The sequence below is a fragment of the Balaenoptera borealis genome (genome assembly GCF_965194805.1).
Source record: "Balaenoptera borealis genome assembly, chromosome: 11".
In the NCBI taxonomy this organism is placed as follows: domain Eukaryota; kingdom Metazoa; phylum Chordata; class Mammalia; order Artiodactyla; family Balaenopteridae; genus Balaenoptera; species Balaenoptera borealis.
In genome coordinates this window covers 7477580-7490613 of record NC_138868.1, presented here as the reverse complement: position 1 = coordinate 7490613, position 13034 = coordinate 7477580, and the positions used below count along the sequence as shown (strand labels likewise).

The 13034-nt window shown below is 52.5% G+C and overlaps 1 protein-coding gene across 1 annotated transcript; it reads right to left on the bottom strand.

The window, feature by feature from the left end:
- Nucleotides 1-921: 921 nt before the first annotated feature.
- Nucleotides 922-7551, bottom strand: BATF2 (basic leucine zipper ATF-like transcription factor 2). The gene is given in 5 exon segments (XM_082341952.1): nucleotides 922-2212; nucleotides 2215-2254; nucleotides 2256-2834; nucleotides 5837-5941; nucleotides 7284-7551. Coding segments are annotated over 5 exon segments (807 nt in total). The 5' UTR covers nucleotides 7323-7551; the 3' UTR covers nucleotides 922-2168.
- Between the last annotated feature and the right edge of the window lie 5483 nt (nucleotides 7552-13034).

Sequence of the window (13034 nt, the reverse complement as noted above, 5' to 3'; positions counted from 1 at the left end):
ATTAGCTCATCTCCCTCAAGAATCTACAACACCTCCTTGCACTCCTTTGATTCTGTCTATATTTTTAAACAAACATAATATCACACTATAGTGACAGTTGCACATTCTATTTTTTCTGCTTCATATGTCATAAGCATTTTCTCACCTCATTAAATATTCTTCAAAGCATTCTTTGTTCTTACCATCTCTTCAGGGTATGAGTGTACCAACGTTAATTAAGTCACTCCCTTCTCTTACTTGTTTTGAGCTTAAAGTAGGGTTTTACCTTCTTGGGTCACATCTATGGGCATGTTTCGGCCCCTCCATTCAGGGCCTACAGGGAAAGTTCTGGGAAGGTAGAAGGCAGGATCACCTGTGGTTAAGTGCTCCTAAAGTTACATTGACCCTATACCATTTCCTAGCTATGTGACCTTAACACCTCTGGGCTTCACTTTCTCCTTCCAAACAGAGGGGTAATAACTATATCTACCTTGCAGAGTTATTAGAGGCATCACTGAGTTAACCCGAGTTAAACACAGAGTGCCTGACAAATTTTAGGGTATATAGACATAAGCCAGGCCACAGTATCCTCATCTCCCTGTGAGTCCTGGAGCACTGTACATCATATCGACTCTTGTCCCAGACCTCCAACCAACAGCATCTTGGCTTCCCTCCCACCAATCTGTTCTCCCTGAACCTACTGGTGACCCCAGCTCTGCAGCCAGCCACAATCCTGTGGCCATGACACCTCTTCTTACTGCATGAGTCCAAGCATGTCCATCCCATCTCGAGGCCTCAGTTTCCTCATCTGCAATATGGGGGGGGGGTTGGATTAGGAGGTCTATGAGGGATCACCCGCCTCTGAGATTCTAGACTATTCCCTCTTCTTGCAAAGGCCCTTTGGTTTCAATAGTACAAAATACAGCCAGAGCTTTAAACAACTAACCAAAGCAAAAAGAATTGGACATTTTATTTACCATAAAGTCTAGGTACCAAGACTTGTGCTCAGCATCCTGGAGTGTGTCAAATACTAGCATAGTGTCTGTTTACATGTGTGTGAAAATCTGGGTGAAGAGCTGGAGTTTCTCATCTCAGGCCCCTTACAGTGTTTGTCCTGAGTCTGAATGAGAACCCGCCACCCCCACCCCACCCCCATCCCCGAGCAGGCGCTACAGCTGAGCTCCCACCTAGCCCCAAGCCCCTTCAGCTGCCATCAGGCCAAAGAGCAATGAGGGGCACTGCTCAGAGGGGCCTGAGGGTAATGAGGGTCTGAGGTCTGCACAGGGATGAGGGTGATACCGGAGAAGACACAGTTCTCACCGCGGCCAGGTTCAAGTCCAGCACTTGCTTAAACATAACTTTGCACCTGGTCCTTCCCTCATTCATTCCACCTGCCTTTTGTGCATGACATGAATGCTCACAGAAGTCCACCCACCATGGCCCTGGGAGAAGGGGGGAGGCAGCGAGTTATTGGGGAATAGCCTGGAGAGCTGACCCTTCGCAATCTCCCCAAAGTCACGGTATGGCTATGGGTACTCAGCATGTAGAAATCCCAGGGGGGACCGCTCCAGGCTTGTCCCCAACTCCAACCCACAGGTTCAGTTCTTTGGCACTGAAAAGAACAGAAAGAATTCACTTCTGGGCTCCTGCCTGGCCCCTCCCCACCCAGGCTTGGACTCTGGACCAGCCCCAGCGAGGGCAAGGTTTCAGAGACTGCAGGGCTCTGTGGCCCTGGGAATCACAAAGCAGAAGGGAGAGCCCCTCCCCACTCCCAGCACTTAAACCTCTCACACCAGTTCTCAGTTTCTAGGACTTCAGCCCCTAGGGTGCCTGGGCCATGATTCCACTAGGAGAAGGAGGATTAGATCGTGGTGTTTCAGGTCCCAAGAAAGGCTGTGTGACCTTAGACAAGTCATTTGGCTTCTCTGAGCCTGTCCCCTTCCCACTCCTGAAAAATAGACTGACAATCTGGATTCTGCAGGATGACCATGAGGTTGAAATAAGAAAGGAGCGGTGACAGGACCTGGCAGAGTGGTGGGCACACAGTGACGGCTTCCTTTCCCTGGTGAAATCCTGGTTCAGCTGGTCAGCCAATAAAGGCAGCTTCCAGTGGCAACAGAGGAGATGCCCATGTGCTGAGGCTGCTTCCTGAGTCCAAGGAAGGGGCCAGCCCAGCTCTGGGGGCCGGGTTAGAAGTGGACTTGAGCAGAGGAGAGCAGGGGGAAGGCCAGAGGGGGTGGGGCCCTTGCCGATCTGTTGCTGAGGAAGCAGGCTTTATGCTCCCTGCCCTGCAGAAAGCCCAGCCCCAGAGCAGCTGAGGGGCTGTGGGTTGAGGACGCCAGCTTCCCCCTGGTGGGGTGCTCCAGCCCGAGGGACTGTAGAGGGGGAGGTTGGGCGGGGGGGCTGGGCAGGAGGGTGCTGAGCTTGGAGGAAGACCTCAGCAGGCCGGAGCCAGTGGGCGAGGCAGATTGGACAGGGCTAGGGGACGGCTGGCCAGAGGATGCAGTGACAGGGGCGGGACCAAGGGACAGTGAGGGCAGAGGGGACAAGAGGAGGCCAAGGGAACCATGAGGCTGTGGATCTGGAGAGAGCGGCAGAGCCATCGGAGAGGAGACCGGGGTCCGGAACGGGCCTGGCTGCTCCTGGCAGCCATGTGGTCCAGGGCGCACGGGGCCTGGGGGCCACTCAGCCTGGCCCCAGCGGCCAGGGGGCACTGGAGCCAAGCAGGAGGCACAGTCCATGGGGCACAGGCGCTCGTGCATGTGCAGGGTCCGACTCCACCACGCCAGCTCAGCCTGAAGGGCCTGGATCTCCTTCCGCAGGGTGTGGTTGCGTTTCTCCAGTGACTCATGCTGCTGGGGGGAGAAGCAGAAGGGTGGGGAGGGTTATGTCAGCCAGACTCAGGGACCCAGCAAGAGCCCTATTTCCCAATCCCCCAGGATCCTCGATATAGGAGGAAGGATACCACCGCCGTCTGAATGCCCTTTGACTACTCTCTGGCCAGCCTTCCGTAACACCAGCAAGTCCCCCCAACTCAACCTCCTGCTAGGGCTCAGATCTGACTGCTCTCCATCCCTGCTGCCAGGTCCCTGAGCTAGTCAGCCTGGGATCTCCACTCACCTGGGAGCTCCACCAGCCTCCTAACTGGTGTGCCCCCCAAACCACCCAGATCTCTTGGCCCAGAGGAGACATTCAGTGATTGCATCGTTAATCGAACATTAAAGCCCTTTAAAGTCTCTAATGACTCCCTGTGCATGGTGGCCCCAGTTCACACCTCCAGTTTTATCTCTCCGACTTCTCTTGATTCTCCTACTTCCTGTTCCCCATTATGGACTCTGCTTCCTTGCCACATTTCCGTTCTCCCCTGCCTGGACACTTCCAGCACCCCCATCCTCGGGCTAATCCTGACATGGCCTTCTTGTGACAACTTAGATATCCTCTGTCCTGGACACCTCTAGGCGGCTTAGTGCCACTGCCAGACCTCCCCAGTGCCCAGAACTTTCCCACTGAGGCACCGTGGCCGGAGTCCAGGGTCATGTTTTACAGGTTGGCAGCACAGGTGTGTTCTGTTCCGCGTTTAGGTTCTGTTCTGCTGAACCCTGGGTTCTGAGAACCCAGTGGGACAGTAATCGACGTGCAGTTCTAAACAACCATTTATGATGACAACAATGGTGGAAAACGCAGAAGGAACTTTATTTCCACAGCTCATCAGGCTCAGTGACTTCCTTTGGCCCTCTCCCCGACCTACCACCCTTTATGATCACTTTTTAAAAGAAGAAGCTGCAAGGGTGTTTTGCGTTAAAATGTTGCTTAAGCCATGGACTCAAAGTTCTAACAGGCCTCAAAGCCACCCGCAGCCCCACTCCCAAGCTGGTTTCTGCCATGGAATGTGGAAAGACATTTTAAAAACATGTCATTAGGTCACCCTTCACCTAAATTCTGCAAAGGCTTCAATTCACCTCCAGAAATTGAGTCACTGGCTCCTCACTCATTCGTTCACTCATTCATTCATTCGCCACCTTCAGGCTGCTCAAATGTCACCTCCTCCGGGACGGCTTCCCTAGTTAGGTTTCTATCACCCCACATGCCCCAGTCCCTTCCCTCTTCCCTGCTTTAATTTTTCCCAGCGCACGTATCACCATCTGATATCTCAAATACCTCATGGGTCATTTATTTGTCCGGCTCCCCCATGAAAATATGAGCCCTGGGGAGGGTGAGCTGGGCATTTGTCTGCTGAAGTCACAGCTGTATCTCCAATGCTTAGAATTGTGCTTGCCACACAGGAGATACTTAATAGGCATTTCTGGAAGGAAGGAATAAACGAATGCATGAAGTCTCTACCGCTGCCAGGGAGGCGCCATCCTGGGCATCAGTCCTCATTCTCGTGCATTCTACAGGGTGCTACTCTCTTATGGCCATGCCAGCCCTATTTTACTTGCCTGAAATGCCTTTTCTTACCTTCATCCATTTGGAAAACTCCTATTCATCCTTGAAAACCAGTTCAGGCTTCATCTCTAAATAACCTTGACCCAACTACCTGTGTGTTGCTCCCACCTATGTGTTCCCAAAGCACTTTATCCTGACTCTATCATTCACTCCACAGGGAATTATTGAGTCCCTTCTATTTGTCAGGCACTGGTCCAGGTGATGGGGAAACAGCAGGGAACAGAACAATTCCCTGCCCTCAGAGTGCTTACAGTCTGGTGAGGAAGACAAGCAATGATCAACATCTAAATATGTGATAGAAGGTCAGTACTAACCAGAAAAATAGGGCAGAGTAATAGGAGAGGTCTCTTTAGATCAGATGTTTAGAAAGACCACCTCCTTCTGAGGAGGTGACATTTGAACCAACAACCAGAAAGAAGTGAGGATCTAGCTAGGCTGCTGTCTGAAGGTAGACGGAGCAACCAGGGGGAGCCCCTGAGGCTGGATGTGCTTGGCCAGTGAAGGAACAGAGAGAACAGGGTGTAGGATGTTAGGAGAGGACGGTGGACAGGTGGGGGCGGGGTTACAGAGATTGTAGGGCCTTTGGGTGTGGAGGGCTCTGAATTTGACTCATTGCTATAAGGACTAACATGTATGCAGCCCTCCCAAAAGCCAGGTCCTGAACCCAGCCTAATCGTCCCCCTGGGATGGAACTGGTGGTGTCCTTTCTCTCTGCACAGAGGTAGAAGGGAAGCTCCAAGGTCAGGTTACCATCCAAGGTCAGGTTACCATGCAAGGTGAAGAGGCAAGTGTGAATGGAGCCCTCCCCCTTCCCACCGGGCTCCTTTGTCTTCTTTAGTCTCCACAAGGGTCCTGCCAGTGGGCAGCGATTATTGTCCCCGTTTTCGGATGAGGACAGTGAAGCTCAGTGAGGGAAGTGACTTGCAGCTAATGAGTGCCACAGCTGGGACTCTAAAGCCAGCCCATCTTAACCCTGAACCGGTTTCTCACAGCGTCGTCTTGGCCACCCCCATCAGAACCTGTCCACCAGAGTGCAGCACCTCCTGAGGTGGGTCCTGGGTGGGGAGGGGCCAGGAGCTGCATTTTAACCGGTGCCTCGGCTGGTCACTAGCCAGGTTTTCCCTGTTTGCCTCCCTCCTTGTCTCCTTCCCCTAAATTGGGGGTGCCTTGAGGGTAGGCCCGGGCTGAGGATGCACTGTCATGTCCCTGCAGCCCAGCGTCTGTCTGGCACACGGTTTCCACTCAACACCCAGGAATTTCCAAATCTCAGTTGCAAAGCCCTTCCCTCCTCCCAAACTCAGGCCCCCTGGCACATACGGCAGTGCAGGGGGAACTGCTCATAGGCGGGACAGAGAAGAGGTGGCCGGGCCAGGTAAGTGACATCAGGAATGGGAAGGGAGGCATCCCCCACCTGGTGCAGGGCATCCGCCTTGTTCGTGTGCTTCTGCCGGCTTCTCTGGGCGGCTGCACGGTTATTCTGTTTCTTCTTCAGCTGCCTCTGATGTTCCTCAGGGTCCTGTAGGGAGAGAGGCCAAAGGCTCAGGGGTCCTGGCAGGGGCTGGCTAGCTGTAAAGCCATACCCTTCTTGAATCAAGTCCCCAAGGGTCCCCTTTCTCCTCGAAGCCCTCTCTGGCTCCCTCGGTGTCCACACACCCCATCGCAGACACAGCACTCCTCGGTGGATTGCCAGCCTCACCCACGTGTCCTGCTCACAGCTCACGATGGGGCAGCACAAGCCAGGATTCAAACCCAGACAGGACTGACTTCACACCCACTGTCTCCTTATCAGCCGTGTTGCTCTGGGCAGATCACTCACTTCTGTGTGCCCAGCTACCTGAGCCGTAGAGTGGAGGCACCAGCGCCTTCCTCACAAGACATAAAGCAGGCAGGGGTTAATAAAAGTCAGCCGCTGTTGTTCTGATCGCTATTACTTCCACGGTCAAGGTGTTGATTTCTCTAGCCATGAACTCTGTCTGTAAGGGCAGGGCGGGGGTTCTGACTTCACTCCATATTCCCATGCCCAGCTCGGGCCCAAAGCTGATATTCACTTACACAACAAATATTTTTTGTGCACCTACTATGTGCCACACACTGAGCTATGGGGACACAGCAGCAAACAAAAGAGGCGAAACTTCCTGCCCTCAAGTTGCTCGCATTCTAGGGGGACAGCAGCCTAGAATGGGTGAATCGAGTCCCTTCTAATAGAAGAGTGGACTCAAAGGTTGACAGCTGTGACCCTCCTCCTACACTGGGGTTCATGAAACTTAGATGAAATGTTTAACCCAAATGCCCAGGGCTCTGGAAAGTCAGACAAGAGGGAACACTGGAGACCCCACAGCCCAACCCGCCCTCCCACAGGTCACTCTGGGAAGTGTGTTCTGAGTGTAGGGACCTCAGGCAAGACCCTGGCCTCCCTGGTGGAGGACTCTGTGCTCCTAGGTTCATGGCCATAGCAGGCCCCTTCCCAGTGATGTGGGGACTGAGAGACTGGAGCCTGGGGGAAAGACCTGCAGAGAGAGAAGTGGGTGGGCCTCTGGTACCTGGGTCCTGGGAGAGAGGCAAGGTTCCAAGGGAACCATGGCCAGAAAACTTGGGGAGGAAAGAGAAGGCTCCTGTAATGGCAGTGAATGAACAGGTAGGTTAGGAGAGAGCAGTATTCAGAGGCTAAGTTCTAAACTGGAGGCTGGATCTGCAATGTGAGAGCAGGAAAGCCCTCGATCCAATCCCCTGAAGAAAGTGAGGCCCAGAGAGAGGGTGTGTGAGCCCTCGGCCACACAGCCCATGTGAACAGAGCTGGCACCGGGCACCCTGGGGCGTATTCCCCTTCTCATCCCCTGAACCTGGCCCCCTGTACTCACCATCCTGGTCAGCGGCTCATCGCCCCTGCAGAGGTGCATGGTGGGGCAGGAGAAGAGAGGCTCACACCCGGTTCAGGGCGTCCCTCCGCCGCTGTGACCTCCCAGTACCCTCTGGGAACCCAAGGAAGTGGCAGCTCTTTAAATTCCCCGTGACCACTCCACCCACAGCAAGCCAAGTTTCAGTTTCTCCTAAAGCCACCGGCTGCTCAGAATCCCAGGCTTGGGTTGGCTCACGTGGCTGGAATTTCCTAACACGAACTGGCCTTCCGGTTGGGCTCCTTCTCTGGAAGGAGGACGGTGGAGGGTGGCGAGAGGAGGGAGCCTGGATGCCAGGTGTGGGGAGGGGTGTTCCGGGAGAGGCAGGGCAGGCTGCCATGGACAGAGCCAAGAGGAAGCCAGTGGGGGACCGAGGGCTCACATGGGATACGGGAGAACCCCTGGGCTCTACAGTTGCAGGAGCCCAGGTTCACGGTCCGCCTCTGGTTTGCTGAAGCTGTGCAGCTTTGAGAAGGTGATTTACCCTCTCTGAGCCTTAGTTTCCTCATCTGTAAAGGGAGATGATACAGACATCCACTCACAGGCTTGATGTAGGAACTAAGCAAGATAATACAACCGCCCCCAAACCCTGTGAGACTAAAGTTGAGGCGTGTCGGCAAAAATAAGCAACGGCCCTTAAATAGGAGAACAGATGGCTACTGACTGTGTTTTCAGACAACAGACCACGCAGCAGTAGAGAGAGTGACGTCTAGCAATTAAGAGCACAGCTTCCAAGCTATGTGACTCGGGTACATAATTTCACCTTTCTGTGCCTCTGTTTCTAAATCTGTAAAGTGGGGATAAAAATAATTTTATCGGGAAGGTTAAATGAGTTAAGGCAGATAAGGCACCTAAAAGCATGCCTGGTGTAGAATGAGGGCTCAACAAATATTCACAATTATGATACGGTGGAAGATTCAAAGCTGCACTTATCATCATGCCTAAAAGTTCATAACATCCAACTGTATGAAAATGACAAGTGGCAACAAGATCTGAACAAAAATAATTTCTGTAATGTTGAATAATATGGATATGTAATTATGTGAGAAAAGTATAAAAATATGTATGAGAATGAGAAACACAAAATTCAGAGAGTGGTGGCCTGGCGGGGGTGGAGGTAGAGATGGACTGAAGGGGACACACAGCGATTTCGGTTGTGTCAGGGATGTTCTGTTGCTTCAACTGTGGGAACACAATTGTCTGTGATAATATTATTAACTACACTTTGGGGTATACCTGAATGTTTCATAATAAAAACTTCTGTTAAAGACCTAACAAAACCTGAAGCCCCAAGCAAACCTGTATGGTTGTTGTGTCTCTAAGAGAGACCATGCTTAGAAGGGACAACAGTTCAGGGGATGGTGGAGCCATTAATCCCTCTCTAAGAACAACACAGCAACTGATGTACAGTGAAGAGTCCTGTGCCCTGCTGACTAGAGCATCTGGGGGTTGTGCCTGAGTCCTGAGGACTCAAGGCTGATGGTGTGGGCTCACCGGAATGGCAAATACTGTGGATTTGATCTTCTGATAGGAAATGGTGTCCTAGAGTACTGCATTTAGGAGTTCACAGCTGCCTCTGAGCTTATTAGAAAAGAACACTGCGATTGATTAGCAATGTCTGCCATGCCATGATTGATTAGTGATGTCTGTCATGAGCAGGGCATAAGAGTAATAGTCTCCTGCTATGCTATGAAGTGGGTATGAAACCAGTTTGGGCTTTACAGTCAGACTTGACTCTGACACCTGGCACTCTACTCACCAGGTCTATCACCTGGAGCCTCAGTGTCCTCGTATGTATGCTGTGGATGACCAAGAAATTATACCTATTTATAAAGTTGATTTGAAGACGGAAAAGAATGAGATGAGGGCTTCCCTGGTGGCGCAATGGTTGAGAGTCTGCCTGCCAATGCAGGGCACACGGGTTCGAGCCCTGGTCTGGGAGGATCCCGCATACCGCAGAGCGGCTGGGCCCGTGAGCCACAATTGCTGAGCCTGCGCGTCTGGAGCCTGTGCTCCACAACAAGAGAGGCCGCGATAATGAGAGGCCCGCGCACCGCGATGAAGAGTGGCCCCCGCTCGCCGCAACTCGAGAAAGCCCTCGCACAGAAACGAAGACCCAACACAGCCAAAAATAAAATTAATTAATTAATTAATTTAAAAAAAAAAAGAATGAGATGAGAAGAGAGCTCTGTGCATATTGGCTAGGATCCATTGCCACTCCTGTGATTTATGGGTACACAGGATTAATTATGCAGCCTCATAATTTAAAATGCCTGGGTGGGTGGGGCTGGGCATGACAGCTGGGCCTGGCCCTCCTTGCTTGTGAGGGGCATGGGAGAGGAGCCTCTCTGAGTTATTTTTGTTTCCCAGAAACCAGGAGGGCTGAGGCATCTTGCCTGAGGAGGGCACCTGAGGGGCTCATTAAGCCATGAGCTCCTCAGGGAAGGATCCGGGGGAGCCGTGCATGATGTAACCGAGAAAAAAACATCTGGAGGCAGGTGGGGTGGGGGGAGGCTAGGGCCCAAGTATCCCCACTCTAAGCCCCCAGCCCCAGACCTGGACCACCAGTCTTCCCCTCTCAAGACCCTGGCTTCAGGTGGAGAGGAGACAGTCAGCAAGTATGCCTGTGGCCCCTCTCAGAGGCCCACAGCCCTGGAGGAAGATGGAAGAAGGCAGCGTTTATGGCTTGATCTCCCTGAGGAGTGGCAGGGAGGGAGGGACAGAGAGTGGGTAGTGTTTAACCATGAATGGCCACGCAAGGCTGGCAGAGCAGGCTTCAGGGCCAACCAGTCCAACCTCTCACTTAGAAGGTGAGGAGCTAATGCCCAGAGAGGCAAGGTCACCTGGCAGAAGGGGGCAGAGCTGGTGGGAGGACACACTTCTCTCCTCCAAGCCCTCAGTCTTCCTCCACACCCAGCATGGAAGGGCCTGGTCCATTAGTCCCAAGCCTGCTGCCCCCCGTGGGTGGAGGCTCAGAGGCCTCCCCAAACCAGAGCTGCAGCGTGAGCTCCTGGGCAGCCGGATCGTTGCCCATCTTACTCTCTGAAGCACTCCCAGTGCCTCAGACACTGCCACCACATAATAGCCGTTCCATTAATGAATACATGAGTGAAAGTCCAGCAGGCAGCTTGCCATCCGGGAACCCCAGAAGCTTCCTGGATGAGTAAAAAAACTTCTGCTTTACTCATTCCCACAGGAACTTTCCTAGGTTCCTGGGGCACTCTCCCTAACCATCCTCCTCATTTTACCAGTGGGGAAACTGAGGCACCGGGAGGTGACAGTCACACAGCTGGTTTGGGAGAGGCCAGGATGCATTGATACCCTGTCCCAATTCCTTCCCACGCCTCCTGGGGTTGGAGAGATGCCTGTGGCTTCAGCTGCCCAGGGATGAGGACCCCTCTCTCTAGGTCCCCCACCATGAGCACCCCTCATTTGAGGCCTGGCCTCCTCAGGGCACCTCGAGGGAGCTTCGGATGATGGAGAGCAGAGAAAGAGGCCAGGTGACTGCTGGTGGGGCTGAGGCTGGCTGTCGACTTCCTGCCCACAACCATGGATGGGCCTGTGTGGAAGCTAAGCCTCAGCTGGGAGGGGTTCACAACCAGATGGGGTGTAGGACGCATGCCCAGCACATTGACTTGCAGGGCAGGGCAGGAGGGTGACAGCCTGCCTCTGTGAGGGCATCTGTGGCGGTCAGGGGCCACTTCCTATTGGGGAGATCAGAAAAGGCTTTGCAGAGAAAGAGCTCTTTGGGAAGGACATTGAAGAATGGGTGGAGGGGCTTGATCCCAGGGCTTGGAACTTGATCTTGAGCAAGTCATTTAACTAACCTCTTTATGCCTCACTGTAATAATATAAGTATTTAATGAAGTAATATATGTAAAGGGCTTAGAACAGTGCTTGGCACACAGTAAGTCCCATAAACATTTGTTAAACTTTTAACAAATGCACTTAATAAATGACTGATGAATTTTATTATTATTATTCTAAGAAAAAACGACAGAGTGCAAGAACAGGGATGAGATTTTTTTTCTAATGAAATACATTTAATGAAAAGAGGGTTAATGATTGTGTCCATATGTAAGAAGCAGCACTTAATATTTGATGAAATCTGCTAAAAATTTCTCATGCTTTCAAAGGAGTCTCAGTAAGAGATGGGAAATTAGTTATCTCTGGATCCTTAGCTTCATAAATGATCTAACTAAGCTTAAGTTACTGACAAGTCTCGAGTATAACAGCTTCAGGTACGGCTAGATCATGATGCCCAAGCAATGTCATCAGGAGTCCTTGTCTCACCCTATCTGCTCTTCCCCCGCTGGATACATTCTCAGGCAGGTCCGGCTCAAGGTGGTAAGCTGGCCACCTGAAACACCAGCTTAGCTGCCCCAGGAGGGTGCATTCCTCCATCCCCTGCCACTTTCCCAATACTTCCAACAAAGGTCCCAGACCTGGCTCTGCTTGGTCTGGCTTGAGTCCTGTGGCTATTCCTGACATCACTCACTGTGGCCAGGAGATAAGGTGAAATAGTTAAAGCTGGGGTCCCATAGGGACTAGGGGTGAGGGAGGGGAAACTTCCAGAGGGTACTGGGGTGCTGTTGGCAGGAGAAGAGGGAACGAATGCTGGGCTGACACCATCACCTTGGTTCAGATTCAGATATGAGGAAGCTGCCGCTCAGCGGTACATCCCCTGGCCAGGTCACATCCCCAGGTGGGATGGACTCAATTCCCACGTGTCTCTGACACCAAGCCCAGCCCTCTCTCTTTTTATTGTTTCACAGAGACCCATAAGTGGGAAAGGAAAGTCTTGCTAAGGGGACGACTCCAGATGAACTGAATGCTGAGCAAGGACTGGGGCAGCGACATCGTGGGGACAACCCAGGGCATAGAGAGGAAAGGACTGACTCTCACTTCAGTACAGCACCTTGACCTTGGGGGCTCTCATTAAAGCTGGAATCTGTCAATAGTTGGGCCTTCCAGGAACTGGGTGACTTCACGGGGGCTCTATGACGCCATCACCGCCCAGTCCTAGGTGGGAGCTGGTGCACGTTCCCACCCCCCCAGTCCTGCTGGGCCCCCTGCTGCCTCCAAAACCTTGTGCTTCTGATTCTCTGCTGCTCCGTGAACGTACACATCTTTCTGGGAAGCTGACTTAAACTTCTGGAAGAGGGCAGGGACTATAAATTATAAACAACTGAGCACTGAAGAGTCAGCGAGCCTCCCAGGATTTCGCAGGATGTGGCAGTAGTGACCACAGCACGTGGATTTTCCCCGGTTGTCCACGTCCCAAACAGGCTTGAGTTCAAATCCCTGCTCTGCCTCTTTTTTTTTTTTTTTAAGAAATAGGTCATTTCAAATTTCCTTTTTATTTATTTATTTATTAATTATTTTTGGCTGTGCTGGGTATTCGTTTCTGTGTGAGGGCCTCCCTCAGTTGCGGCAAGCGGGGGCCACTCTTCATCGCAGTGCGCGGGCCTCTCACTATCGCGGCCTCTCTTGTTGCGGAGCACAGACTCCAGACACGCAGGCTCAGTAGTTGTGGCTCACAGGCCCAGCTGCTCTGCGGCATGTGGGATCCTCCCGGACCAGGGCTCGAACCCATGTCCCCTGCATTGGCAGGCAGATTCTTAACCACTGCGCCACCAGGGAAGTCTCTTGCTCTGCCTCTTTTAACCACGTGATCTTGGACAGGGCCCTTGGTTTCTCTGGGCCTCAGTTTCC